Genomic DNA, 14987 nt, shown 5'->3' on the forward strand with positions numbered 1-14987 from the left:
GACAGAAGGAAATACTTTAGGGCATAAATCTTTGGAATGCATTTAATTGCTTATTGCAATTAATGCCAAAATAGATTGAGAGAGAGGGAGAGAGAGAAACGGTAATAAATATTAATTTTGTAGATGACTGAATTGAAGAATAAATTTACAGTTTGATTACTTCATAAAGATTAGCAAATGTGAGATAGTTGAAATAATACATTTTATTTTTATGTATATTTTAAAGTTTTTAGACCATATTTACCAGATTTTTAGATCATAGATGCATGCATATATTCATACTTTATTCTGCAATAAATCCGAGCTCTACTAATAACAATAAGTAATGCATTTAACTTGAGCTAATGGTGAAAATCATTCTCGCCACATTAAGTGTCTACTTATCTCGTGTTTCTTTAAATCTTCTCACAGCTATACAACTCCCCAGAACACTCCAGACAGGTATTAAATGTGTACCATCTGGTGACGAATCGCTAGGCGATTCGAAACCGGCCATGGTAAATAAAAATTGAAGAATAACAAAAGGCGACTGGTGGCAGTTATTTCTGTAAACCTTGTCGCAGTGTCCCATACCCATAATGCATAAAAGTTTCACTGTACACATGCGTACATTGTGAGGTGAAACAGTGTTGGGGGGACTCAAGTTGCATTTGAATTCAGACACCAGTTGGCGATTTAGTCAACGCGTTTGCGTAGTTTCCTTAAATCTGTTTTGGTCAATGCCTGCACGATTTCGTCAATCTGCTACTTCCTTGCACCAACTGAGCTACTGTTCCACCTCTAATCATCCGACGTCGACGACTAGCTAAACACTAATCATCCTTCCTTCCTTTCACACGACTATCTTCATCTTGCTGACTATGGCCCTCTGAACTCGCAGCTTATTGTGGTGGAATGTTCCTGCTGAGGGTCGACTACTACGTGATGGTTATAATCAAAGTGTAGCTGGAAAAATATTAGTTCCAGTTATGGCCTCCAGGTACAAGCCTGGCGCTGTGAATGCAAGAAGGACGTAGAATAGGTCAAACACGTGAGAAAGGTATAATGTTGATTTTATTATTAACCACCACTTACACAATTTCGTTCAATACGAGCATTGTAGACGTGGACGAGATGCCGTACAGGGCCAGATTTGCACCTGATAACCAAAATTGGAACTGACTTTTTTCATGCGTAAATCGCTTCCGCAGTAACGCAAGTGCACATCTACCACGTTTCGCTGCTATACAATAATTACAGCCCACACTGGACCTCTGTGAGTAGCTGCACTTTACTTGTAGTCACCTGGAATATCACAGCTGTGTAGAGAAAAATACAGGTTTGAAATTCTTCTGCAACCGCACTGTCTAGAGCACTAATGCTGCCATTCCCAGGCATAGTTCGTTAATTTTCTTTCCTGTGCCCTAGAGGGCAGAGTTGCGCGTAGTCAGCAGTGCACAAAAATGAGTAACCGTGTGCTCTGTCCTATATTACGGACTGGCAACCTTACGAATCGCTGTGATAATCAGCCGCCAGGGCGCTCGTTGCGCGACGCTAAATGAGAAATTTGTGTCTGCGAGCCAGGAAATGTGTCCAGTCGTCAGTTGAGAGATACAACCACGCAAAGCGCAGTCTAGAAACCGCTGATAGGCCCGTGAGATAAAGACAAAAGGAGCAAAATCCACCGCTGACTCGTATTTGGAAGTTCGTACGTATCCGACTGCGGAGGATAGTCTAATTCGTGTAATAAGCCTATGTGTTTCTCCGTAAAATGAATAATTCTAGAATTTAGTATTCAAAACGGTAAAATTACACGACAAAACAGTATGATTACACTTTCCATGGTGAAACAGGAATCGTAACAACGAGGATATTCTTAGGATATTTGTAGGACAGAAAGAAGCTTCTTACAGATCTATAAGAAATAAAATGCTTGTGATGTTGAATATAGTGGAACCGAATTACTGAAGGTAAGTAATACAGGGCGTCCTAAGCTCTTAGGGTCAAAATATAGATATGGTTCAAAATGGTTCACAAAAGTGGCTCTGAGCACTATAGGACTTAACATCTGAGATCATCAGTCCCCTAGAACTTAGAGCTACTTAAACCTAACTAACCTAAGGACATCACATACATCCATGCCCGAGGCAGGATTCGAACCTGCGACCGTAGCGGTAGCGCGGTTCCAGACTGAAGCGCCTAGAACCGCAAAGGTAAATATAGAGATGGTAGAGGACTTTAAGCTAAGTATTTTGAGACAAGGAACTAATGGTAAGAAAGGAGTATAGAATGCATAGTACTTTATGATTATATAGCGTCTTCTTTTCCTGTCCGTTTTGAGTTTTGAGTTTTCACATAAAAAATTCGGATTACTTTTTAGCACGCCCTATTGCCAAGGAAAGTTTTGAACTTTGTACCAAAGCCCAGACATTTTCCAGTTGTTGATTTAACGAGTTCAGTCGAACAGGCTGTTTTTAAACTGCATCCAGCGCTACTGTGGAGGCCAGGAGCGAAGCACGCTGTCTATTGACGAGGGCACTGTCACCTAAGAGTAATATTACAATAAGTCAGTGATATGCTTTGATTTCTGTCAGGGTGGATCCTGATATTGTTATCTTACTCACGACAAGAGCAATGCTATGGTTGTGTTGGGAGAGCGGGCTTATGTACATAAGATTCAGTGTGTGCTATCTGATACAGCATATCGCAGACTCACAATCAGTGCGACCTGACGAAAACGGTCAAGTGGAAGATTAACACTCTCCCAAAAATAAGTCTGTGCCTCAGTATGCTACGAAGAGTCTTAATTCTTACTGTGCTGCCCTCCTTGATTATAATATACCACAGAAACTAGCACTGTTTTCCAAAACGCGCGAACATTAGATGCTCAGCTTATGCACTTCACATGAGACATACACTTTGTGATCGAAAGTATCCAGACAACCCCCAAAAAATACGTTTTTATATTAGGTGCATTGTGCTGCCACCTACTGCCGGGTACTCCATATCAGCGACCTCAGTAGTTATTGCACATCGTGAGAGAGAAGAATGGGGCGCTCCGCGGAACTTACGGTCTTCGAACGTGGTCAGGTGATTGGATGTCATTTGTGTCATACGGCTTGTACGCGAGATTTCCACATTCCTAAACATCCCTAGGTCCACTGTTTCCGATGTGATAGTGGAGTGGAAACGTGAAGGGACACGAACAGCACAAAAGCGTACAGGCCGACCTCGTCTGTTGACTGACAGAAATCGCCGACAGTTGGACAGGGTCGTAATGTGTAATAGGCAGACATCTATCCAGACCATCACACAGAAACTCCAAACTGCATCAGGATCCGCTGCAAGTACTATGACAGTTAGGTGGGAGGTGAGAAAACGGATTTCATGGTCGAGCGGCTACTCATAAGCCACACATCATGCCGGTAAATGCCAAACGACGCTTGGTGTAAGAAGCGTAAACATCAGACGATTGAACAGTGGAAAAACGTTGTGTGGAGTGACGAATCACGGTACACAATGTGGCGATCTGACAGGAGGGTGTGGATATGGCGAATGTCCAGCGTGATGTGCCAACAGTAAAATTCGGAGGCGGTGGTGTTATAGTGTGGTCGTGTTTTTCATGGAGGGGGCTTGCACCACTTGTTGTTTTGCGTGGTACTATCACAGCATAGGGCTACAATGATGTTTTAAACACCTTCTTGCTTCCTACTTTTGAAGAGCAATTAGGGTATGGCGATTGTTTCTTTCAACACGATCGAGCACCTGTTCGTAATGCACGGCCTGAGGCGGAGTGGTTACACGACAATATCATCTGTGCAATGGACTGGCTTGCACAGACTCATGACCTGAATTCTATAGAACACCTTCGGGATGTTTTGGAACGCTGACTTTGTGTCAGGCCTCATGGGCCGATATCGATACCTCTCCTTATTGCAACACTCCGTGAAGAGTGGGCTGCCATTCCCCAAGAGACCTTCCAGAATCTGATTGAACGTATGCTTGCGAGAGTGGAAGCTGTCATCAAGGCTAAGGGTGGGCCAACACCATATTGAATTCTAGCACTACCGATGAAGAGCGCCACGAACTTGTAAGGCATTTTCAGCCAGATGTCCAGATACTTTTGATCATATAGAGTATTAAAGAGGCACCCAGGTGCAGCTGGCATTACTGGATTCAGCTATGCACTGATGCCTATTAACGACAGTGTATTCGTGCAGGGACTGTAGATACGTTTGCAGCTTGTTTGATAACATTTTCGTATATCGAACGTAACACGTACCCTGAATGAAGAATAATCCTCGGACTTGCAACAAATATTCGGCTGTTATTCGGCTATTCGGATACTTTTATTCTATTCGGCAGAATATCGAATATCGAGGTACTATTTGTCTGAATAACGAATATTTAAGTAAGATGTTTTGTTGTAGTCAGACAATTGGTAGAATGATAACATTGATTTATTTTATAATAATGTACTTTTCTTGTAATCATTAAAGTAGTCGTAGGTACATAATCAGCATCCATATTATAAAATTTAACAAAACACTGGGTATCTAATAAAATAACTTTATGTGTTCTGCGGACTAAACATGCAGCGGGATAACAACTGAGCGGGTTGGACAGCGCGGTGTGGAAGGAAGGTAAGTACATTGGAACATACGAGCGAGAAACAAACACGTCGATAGAAGATTTCCCGCCACGTGTCGGCCGAAAACTTTTGCCTAATATTCAGTTATTTGGCCAGAAAGCCCGTAGAATATTCCGTATTCGGCATGTGGCCGGATGTACTATTTGTTGCAAGTCTGACAGACACCTAAATAATTTCAGGTGTATCCAGTGTAAGACTAACAGAGTGAATATTTGTTTTAATTTTACATATTAATGATCTAAAAAATACACTCCTGGAAATGGAAAAAAGAACACATTGACACCGGTGTGTCAGACCCACCATACTTGCTCCGGACACTGCGAGAGGGCTGTACAAGCAATGATCACACGCACGGCACAGCGGACACACCAGGAACCGCGGTGTTGGCCGTCGAATGGCGCTAGCTGCGCAGCATTTGTGCACCGCCGCCGTCAGTGTCAGCCAGTTTGCCGTGGCATACGGAGCTCCATCGCAGTCTTTAACACTGGTAGCATGCCGCGACAGCGTGGACGTGAACCGTATGTGCAGTTGACGGACTTTGAGCGAGGGCGTATAGTGGGCATGCGGGAGGCCGGGTGGACGTACCGCCGAATTGCTCAACACGTGGGGCGTGAGGTCTCCACAGTACATCTATGTTGTCGCCAGTGGTCAGCGGAAGGTGCACGTGCCCGTCGACCTGGGACCGGACCGCAGCGACGCACGGATGCATGCCAAGACCGTAGGATCCTATGCAGTGCCGTAGAGGACCGCACCGCCATTTCCCAGCGAATTAGGGACACTGTTGCTCCTGGGGTATTGGCGAGGACCATTCGCAACCGTCTCCATGAAGCTGGGCTACGGTCCCGCACACCGTTAGGCCGTCTTCCGCTCACGCCCCAACATCGTGCAGCCCAGTTGTGAATGGAGGGACGAATGGAGACGTGTCGTCTTCAGCGATGAGAGTCGCTTCTGCCTTGGTGCCAATGATGGTCGTATGCGTGTATGGCGCCGTGCAGGTGAGCGCCACAATCAGGACTGCATATGACCGAGGCACACAGGGCCAACACTCGGCATCATGGTGTGGGGAGCGATCTCCTACACTGGCCGTACACCTCTGGTGATCGTCGAGGGGACACTGAATAGTGGACGGTACATCCAAACCGTCATCGAACCCATCGTTCTACCATTCCTAGACCGGCAAGGGAACTTGCTGTTCCAACAGGACAATGCACGTCCGCATGTATCCAGTGCCACCCAACGTGCTCTAGAAGGTGTAAGTCAACTACCCTGGCCAGCAAGATCTCCGGATCTGTCCCCCATTGAGCATGTTTGGGACTGGATGAAGCGTCGTCTCACGCGGTGTGCACGTCCAGCACGAACGCTGGTCCAACTGAGGCGCCAGGTGGAAATGGCATGGCAAGCCGTTCCACAGGCCTACATCCAGCATCTCTACGATCGTCTCCATGGGAGAACAGCAGCCTGCATTGCTGCGAAAGGTGGATATACACTGTACTAGTGCCGACACTGTGCATGCTCTGTTGCCTGTGTCTATGTGCCTGTGGTTCTGTCAGTGTGATCATGTGATGTATCTGAGCCCAGGAATGTGTCAATAAAGTTTCCCCTTCCTGGGACAATGAATTCACGGTGTTCTTATTTCAATTTCCAGGAGTGTAGTTTTGGTGGCTGCTTCGGTAACAATAAAGTTTGCCACTTTATTTGTGGCTCGGTGGGCACTGGTCAGACTACAAAGATTCAGGGTCCAATACTCAGTCAACCCTATAATTTTTTTGTTACTCTTTGCTTTGTTCATCTCTTGGTGTGATTTATATATTTGAAAAACGGCATTGCACTTTGGTTAGGAGCCCACGTTGAGCTATAGGTCCTCCTACGGCTGAATAGGAAAGTCTAGTCGTCGGAGGAAGACAAATGCGTACCATGTGCGGCAAACCGCTATTATGTTCAAACCCACCTTTGGATTGAGGGCAGCTTTAGTTTCCGAGTATACATGTGGATTTCTCTTGTTATTGTGGATGGACTACAAAAGGTGTTGCAAATGTTACTGAAATGTGCTTCAAAGAGTGTAATAATTGTGGATGGAAATTGACTCAGCCTCGTTGCTCGCTGGAAAGACGAATGGAGCAAATAGTCCCCCGCCTTTCATAATGTGCCTTGCCTCACCGCTACTCCACCCGGACTCGACAAGCCTCCCAAAATTTGGTCTACCTAAAATAGAATACGAATGAACTGTGGAAGATCTGCTGAATGGTTGTGTATGTGGGAAAAAATAGCTTCTCCAATGCGCGATTGTGCAGCTGCTAGGCAAATCATAAAACATATAGTTTAAGACTATGGTTATTCGGTCGTAGTTGTGTTCCAGTATACTTTGTGGTTTTCTGTATTTTTGTATATATTCTTTTATTCTTTTTCTGTGAGCTGTAGGTTTTGAATGCAAACTTAATGGTTGTATTGTAGACTATTTAAATGTATTAATTCGAGCGATGTACTATGCCATACGCTAGATAAATATCTAAAAAACGAAATACTGTTTTAACGTACAGTATGCCTGGATGCGCATTATTAACGGTGGTTGCTAAATGCACAGTAACTTGTTTTAAATAGCAGAGCAATTGCCTAAATGTCAGGGTATGAAAAGTGAAGATTGTCATGTGTGTGTTTGATTTGGAAAATTAGTCCATTTACACTGAAAGATAGCGCCGCAGCGTGTCGACAGAATATAACGGGTAAGGCATATTAACATAAACCGAATCCGTTTGCCGATGGAGGCAGACTACACTACTACGAACAGCGTGCCGCAGGTTGTACAAATGGTACAGATAACAACGCTTATGGTATATTAATATTAACTGAATCCACTTGATGATGAAGTTATACTGTACTGAAACGCCTAGTGTAAATGTAAAACAAAACTGACTGTGATATTAGTAATAAAATTTTGTCATTAGTGCACTAAGGACCGCAGGTTATATTTTATCCAATGACAACGACCATCAATAGGTGTACGGATTTTATTTTATTAAACTATCTTCTATTCAGTGTGTTTACTGTTTATTCCCTGACGGTTTGCATTAACAAAATACATTTCGTACGGATACTGCAAATTTGGGTTAAAGTGCACTCTTTCGTGTCTAGTGTAGGCGACATAAATTACTGCGATGGAAGTATCCTACAAAAGCACCGGGCGATTTTGCAATATGCTCGTCAAGCAGGGATCCTTACGACGTAAGATAAATGTAAAGGACAGAGAAGATGCGAAGACGTTCAGTCAGCGCGACAGCGTTACAGAGATCATCATACGACGCCAGTGGCACACACTACGAAACAATTTGAACGAAACGTTAACATTTCGAGAGTGTAAAATTCGAATAGACTTGGAAAAGCCGGCTGCTGTGGCCGAGCGGTTCTAGGCGCTTCAGTCCGGAACCACGCGGCTGCTACGGTCGCAGGTTCGAACCCTGCCTCGGACATGTATGTGTGTGATATCCTTAGGTTAGTTAGGTTTAAGTAGTTGTAAGTCTAGGGGACTGATGACCTCAGATGTTAAGTCCCATAGTGCTTAGAGCCATTTGAATTTTGAAGACTCGGGAAACATACTGCTTCCTGGTGGATATATCTAGCGAAATGAATATGACACTAGCATCGAGATATTACTGAATCTGATGACCAGTCAAACCTTCCGCGCACCATTTGCAAATGAAATAGGAAAACTGGAGAAATGACGTTAGTGGCACGAGAACTGTTCGCGCTACACACAACAAGGCGGTTTGTGCAGTATAGATGCAGATGCAAAAGTAGGTCTACATCTTCATGGCTACTCTGCAATTCACAGTTAAGTGCCAGGTAGTGGGATCATCGAACCACTTTCACACTATTTCTCTACTGTTCCATTCTCGAACATCGCGCAGGAAAAACGAACACTTAAATTTTTCCGTGCGAGCTCTGATTTCTCTTATTTTATTACGATGATCATTTCTGCCAACGTAGGTGCGCATTAACAAAATATTTTCGCGTACGGAGAAGAAAGTTGGTGACTGAAATTTCGTGAAAAGACCTCGCCGCAACAGAAAACGCCTTTGTTTTTATGATTGCCACCCCAAATCGCGCATCGTATGCATGACACTCTCTCCCCTATTTCACGATAATACAAAACGAGCTGCCCTCCTTTGAAATTTTTTCAATGTCCTCCGTCAGTCCTATTTGGTAAAAACCCTATAAAAATGGCTCTAAGCACTATGGGACTTAACATCTGAGGTCATCAGTCCCCTAGACTTACTTATAACTACTTAAACCTAACTAACCTAAGGACGTCACACACATCCATGCCGAAGGCAGGATTTGAACCTGCGACCGTAGCAGCAGCACAGTTCCGGACTGAAGCGCCTAGAACCGGACGCCCATTCGTTCACCTTCCCCACATCGTTATCCATGTGATCGTTAGTTTCAGTTTTCGTAATTCTTATCCCTAGATATTTAGTTGAATTGACAGCCTTTAGATTTGTGGGATTTATCGTGTAACCGAAATTTCGTGGATTCCTTTTGGGTACTTACTAGCATGATCTCACACTTTTAATTATTTAGGGTCAATTTCTACTTTTCGTACCATACAGATATCTCGTCTGAATCATTTTTTAAATCGTTTCGATCTTCTTGTGACTTCACTGTACGTTAGATGCCAGCATAATTTGCAAATAGTCCAAAATGGCTGCTCAGATTGCCTCCTAAATCAGTTATATAGATTAAGAAGACCAGAATCACTGTCAACGATGTACAGTTTTGCTGACGATCAAGCTATTATAGCACAAGATGATTATGACCTTGAGTACATGATACGAAGTTTATATCATTAATACAACAAATGGGGATTACAAACGAGTTTAAGAGAAACAGAGTATCTGGTGGTGAATAGCGATGCTAAATTTGAAGTACACATCAATGACAAAGCAGTTATGAGACAGGTAGAGCAATGTAAATATCTCGCGGCACATATTGATAAAAATGAATTCGGCCATACAGGAGTAAAATATAGAACACAGCAAAGCAGAAAAGTGTTGGGGTGTATGAATTCTTTTTTTTGGGGGGGGGGGGAGGGGGGTAAGAATATTTCCAACAGCAATAAGAAAAGAGGTGGTAGGATAATGGTTGAATCAGTGCTATGCTATGAATCAGAACTATGGAACTCAAAAGAAGACTAATAGCTGTGGAAATGGTTTATTTGCGTAGGAGTGCGAGAATATCATGAATCGAAATAAAAATTAATGAGGAAGTAAGAGCTAGAATGAAGTCAAATGGTACAGTGATAGACAGAATTGAAAGAAAATCATTCAAATGATACGGACATATGATGAGAATGCCAGATCATCGGTGACCAAAGAAGGTTTATGAATGGAAATCATCCGGCAGACGTAAATGTGGAAGACCACGACGTTGATGGACAGACCACATAAATGGAGGAATGGAACATCGGAGTATCGACAAGGAATGTGCGCCGGATAAAGAGGCTTGGCGGAGGATAACAGGAATACAACAAGATGTTGTTACTAATTAATCTTTGTATTTGTTCATTGCGAGTATTAGTTGAGGACCAATTGGATGAAAATCAGTGTGGGTTTAGGCCTCTTAGAGGTTGTCAGGACCAGATCTTTAGCTTACGGCAAATAATGGAGAAGTGTTATGAGTGGAACAGGGAATTGTATCTATGCTTTATAGATCTAGAAAAGGCATATGACCGGGTTCCTAGGAGGAAGTTATTGTCTGTTCTACGAGATTATGGAATAGGAGGCAAACTTTTGCAAGCAATTAAAGGTCTTTACATGGATAATCAGGCAGCAGTTAGAGTTGACGGTAAATTGAGTTCATGGTTCAGAGTAGTTTCAGGGGTAAGACAAGGCTGCAACCTGTCTCCACTGCTGTTCATATTATTTATGGCTCATATGTTGAAAACAATGGACTGGCTGGGTGAGATTAAGATATGTGAACACAAAATAAGCAGTCTTGCATATGCGGATGACTTAGTTGTGATGGCAGATTCGATTGAAAGTTTGCAAAGTAATATTTCAGAGCTAGATCAGAAATGTAAGGACTATGGTATGAAGATTAACATCTCCAAAATGAAAGTAATGTCAGGGGGGTGGCAAAGAAATATAAACGGATTGAGTGCCACATAGGAGGAACAAAGTTAGAACAGGTGGACTGTTTCAAGTACTTAGGATGCATATTCTCACAGGATGGCAACATAGTGAAAGAACTGGAAGCGAGGTGTAGCAAAGCTAATGCAGTGAGCGCTCAGCTACGATCTACTCTCTTCTGCAAGAAGGAAATCAGTACCAAGACTAAGTTATCTGTGCACCGTTCAATCTTTCGACCAACTTTGTTGTATGGGAGCGAAAGCTGGGTGGATTCAGGTTACCTTATCAACAAGGTTGAGGTTACGGATATGAAAGTAGCTAGGATGATTGCAGGTACTAGTACATGGGAACACTTGCAGGAGGGTGTCCACAACGAGGAAATCAGAGAAAAACTGGGAATGAACTCTATAGATGTAGCAGTCAGGGCGAACAGGCTTAGATGGTGGGGTCATGTTACACGCATGGGAGAAGCAAGGTTACCCAAGAGACTCATGGGTTCAGCAGTAGAGGGTAGGAGGAGTCGGTGCAGACCAAGGAGAAGGTACCTGGTTTCGGTTACGAATGATTTTGAAATAATAGGTTTAACATCAGAAGAGGCACCAATGTTAGCACTGAATAGGGGATCGTGGAGGAATTTTATAAGGGGGCTATGCTCTAGACTGAACGCTGAAAGGCATAATCCATCTTAAATGATGATGATGATGATGATGATGATTGATTAATCCTGTAATAATAATAAGAAGAAGAATACCAGAGGTCCTGTAACACTTTCTTGGGGAACGTCATGTATTACTAATATGTTACTCAACGGGTTTTTGTTAGTTACTACGAACTATGGCCTTTCTGGCATGAAATCACAATGACGTCGCACAACTGAGACGATACGCCCTAGGCACGACGTTTGATTGGGAGCCACTTGTGGTCCGGCAGTGCCAGACATTTTCTCCGCTCGAGAATTGGGTGTCGTAGTGTCCTTGTCTTCGTATCGATCGTCATAACTGTCACTAGAATCATCTGCATGGCGTCACACGACAAGTCTAAGCCTATGTAACTTCGAACCAGGATACGGCTGGACCCTAATGAATATTCTGAATCTTCGAAACAGACTGGCATATCGTCTTTCCACTGCTGGGACGGCTGTATAGGCACGTGCCGAAAGCTAGTACATGAAGAACAGCCGCTTATGAGGAATGGTATTCTGCAAATTTTGAAATATGGGATGAATCTGAGATCCCCTGTCGACAGCACTCATTATTTCGTGAGAATAAATAGAGCTAGTTGTGTTGCACAAGAACGATATTTTCTTAATACGAGCTATGTTCAAGGTAATTGATGATCTTCGAACACAGTACATGTTCCAAAATTCTGCTGGAAATAGACCTCAGTGATATGTGTCTGTGATATTTCCGATTTCCTTTCTTGAGTATTAGTGTGACCTGTGCAGTTTTCCAGTCTTCAGATGCGAATCTTTCATCTAGTGAACTGTTGTACGTGCTTTTCAAGGATGAGGCTGTTGCATCAGCATACTCTGAATGGAATCTAATTGGTATATGATGTGGACCGATGGCTTGCTTTTATTAAGTGATTTAAATTGCTTCGCAATACCGAGGATATCTGCTTCTAAGTCACTTATGTTAGCAGCAGATCTTGATTCGAATTCTGGAATACTTATTTTGGATTCTCTGGTGAAAGAAGTTCGGAAAATCGTATTTAGTAACTCCGCTGTAGTGGCAGTCACCATAAAAATAGCATCGTTGTCGTGCAGTGACGATGTTGATTATGTCTTGCCGCTGGTTTACTTCACATACGACCAGAATCTCTTCGGATTTTCTGCCATATTTCGAGACATAGTTTTGTTGTGAAATCTATTAGAAGCGTTTCACACTGAAATGAGCGCTAAATTTCAAGCTTCTGTGAAACTTCGCCAACTTGGGGATTTCGTGTTCTTTTAAATACCGCATTTTTTTTGTTGTTGCTCCTACGACAGTGCTCTGACCTGTTTTCTGTACCATGGGGGTTAGTTCCGTCTCTTATTAATTTTTTTGGTGTAAATATCTCAATTGCTGCCGACACTGTTTCTTTGAATTTGAGCCACAACAGATCTACGCTTACAGCTAGTTCGGAAGGAATAGAGACTCTTAGGAAGGCGTCGAGCGAATTTTTATCGCTTTTTTAAATTCATACATTTTGCGTGTATTTTTGGTTGTTTTGAACGTTACAGTATTCAGTCTCGCAAGAACGACTTTGTGGTCACTAATCCCCGTTTCCGCCATGATGCTTACCATTTTTCTCAGGATTATTTGTTGCTAAAAGATCAATATGCTTTCGCAACCATTTACACTTCGAGTGGGCTCCTGAATAATTGCTCAAAATAGTTTTCGGTGACAGCATTTAGTACAGTTCCGAACGTAAGTGACATTCTTAAGTTACCAGAGTCGTCTTGACACAACATTTACTACTTGACATTTTCAGGGGTTTTTTCAAGGCGACTCTGTTATTCGGCTGATGATCCGAGATTTCACCTGCGAAATTCGTCGAGACAGACGTAATTCTTATACAAATTTGACGCGGTCTTCAATCGCTACTCGCAGTAAAAACCACGGCTGCTATATTACGATCCTACATATCACAAAACCGACGTTGTCGTACGGTTACGAATGTTAGACACTGACTAAAAGACAGATTGCAGATATAAAATTTTTGAAAGCTGCTGCTGACTACAGCTGTCAGAGAAGTGAAGAGGGTATGAGTGAAGGTATCGGGAAAGAATTGAAGATATTTTCACTGATGAAGGAACAGTCGAGCGTAGGAACAAATGGAAAGAGCGTAACACAAAAAAGCGGAAAGTCACTGCTAAGGTATAAGCCGAAACGTGAAAGATAGAAAAGCTACACAGAGCAAAATACTCGCGAGCAGATCCGAGAAGAGGTGATTTAATCTACAGTGACTTCACAAATTTAACGGAACACTTAAATCGACCTCGGTGCGTAAAAAACATTTATGTCGACTGTAAACTGTGAAAATACGGGTAGGGAATAGACGACAATAGTATAGTTGTGTACCTGTAGAAGAAGCCCTCGAAGCGGTCGAGCAGCCGCACGGGGTCGCCGCGCTGCTGGAAGGCTCGCGACGCGGAGGGCGGCGGCGGCGGCGCGGCGGCCGGCAGCTGAGCCTCCGACAGGTCGCCGTCGTCCTCCGGCTCTGCCAGCGGCGCGCGTCCGGCCTCCATGTCAGCGAAGCGATACGTCGCGCTGCCGGCTTCGCAATGCCGGCCGGGAGCCGCCGCTTTGTCCCAGCTGCGAGCCTCGGCCGCCAGGCGCCGCCACCGCTGCTGCCACACGCAGACGCCAGCCGCCCACACCCGCTCGGCTCTCGCTGCGGAGGCGCGCCCTTCCCACTACTTTACAGGGCTCCAGCGGTAGCAACGTCAGTCAAAAGCCCTTTGAGAAGTGACTCCCCGCTCGAAACTAATCTCGCGTAGTAGATAAGTTCCCGTTTTGTTTCCTGGAATCCACAGAGGGCACCTTCCTTGCCCTCCGTACAGACATTCACAGCACTTGGCGACCTCTGCATCTATATCCAAGCGTGGATCCGAGGGAGGTGCGGCGGGGTGGGGGAGTGGGACTGGGGTTTGAAATCGTGGGGATTTTATTATTTCATTTTATTTTATTTTACTGTGCGGCTTAACTTCTGAGGTCATCAGTTGCCTAGAACTTAGAACTAATTAAACCTAACTAACCTGAGGACATCACACACATCCATGCCCGAGGCAGGATTCGAACCTGCAACCGTAGCGGTCACTCGGTTCCAGACTGTAGCGCCTAGAGCCGCACCGCCACTCCGGCCGGCTCGTGGGGATTATGACGCCCATATGTAAATATATATGATTCGCAGTAATACAATATGTATTAGCAAGATTTGAAGTGCTTATTTGTTTTGTCACTATTGTGCTACATACTTCTACGAAAAAAAACGTGAACTTAAATCTGTACAAGGGAATCAAAAATTCGTAACTACGATGTCAGCCACAACGCTACCAGCTCGAGTAGTTTAACGGGGCTCGCGCGTACTGATAATGTAGCGCCAATACTTTCACTGTCATTTCCTCAGGCGCTACTGAATGCTGGCGACTAACCCAAAATAAATGTCCGTTTATTTTCACTCTTCTTTCACCCTATTTCGACTTTTTCAGGGAGCTGCGTGTGGATTTTCCTTGTTACTCACGCCTTCTCCCC

The 14987-nt window shown here is 43.8% G+C and overlaps 1 protein-coding gene across 1 annotated transcript in view; it reads right to left on the reverse strand.

Moving 5' to 3' along the window:
* Positions 1-14013, reverse strand: part of LOC126297714 (patched domain-containing protein 3-like) — a 570171-nt gene extending 556158 nt beyond the window's left edge. The window contains exon 1 of the mRNA XM_049988846.1: positions 13815-14013. Coding sequence (XP_049844803.1) covers positions 13815-13981 — 167 coding nt within the window. The 5' untranslated portion in view covers positions 13982-14013. The remainder of the gene's footprint in view (positions 1-13814) is intronic.
* Between the last annotated feature and the right edge of the window lie 974 nt (positions 14014-14987).

The sequence above is a fragment of the Schistocerca gregaria genome, chromosome X (assembly GCF_023897955.1).
Source record: "Schistocerca gregaria isolate iqSchGreg1 chromosome X, iqSchGreg1.2, whole genome shotgun sequence".
Taxonomy (NCBI): Eukaryota; Metazoa; Arthropoda; class Insecta; order Orthoptera; family Acrididae; genus Schistocerca; species Schistocerca gregaria.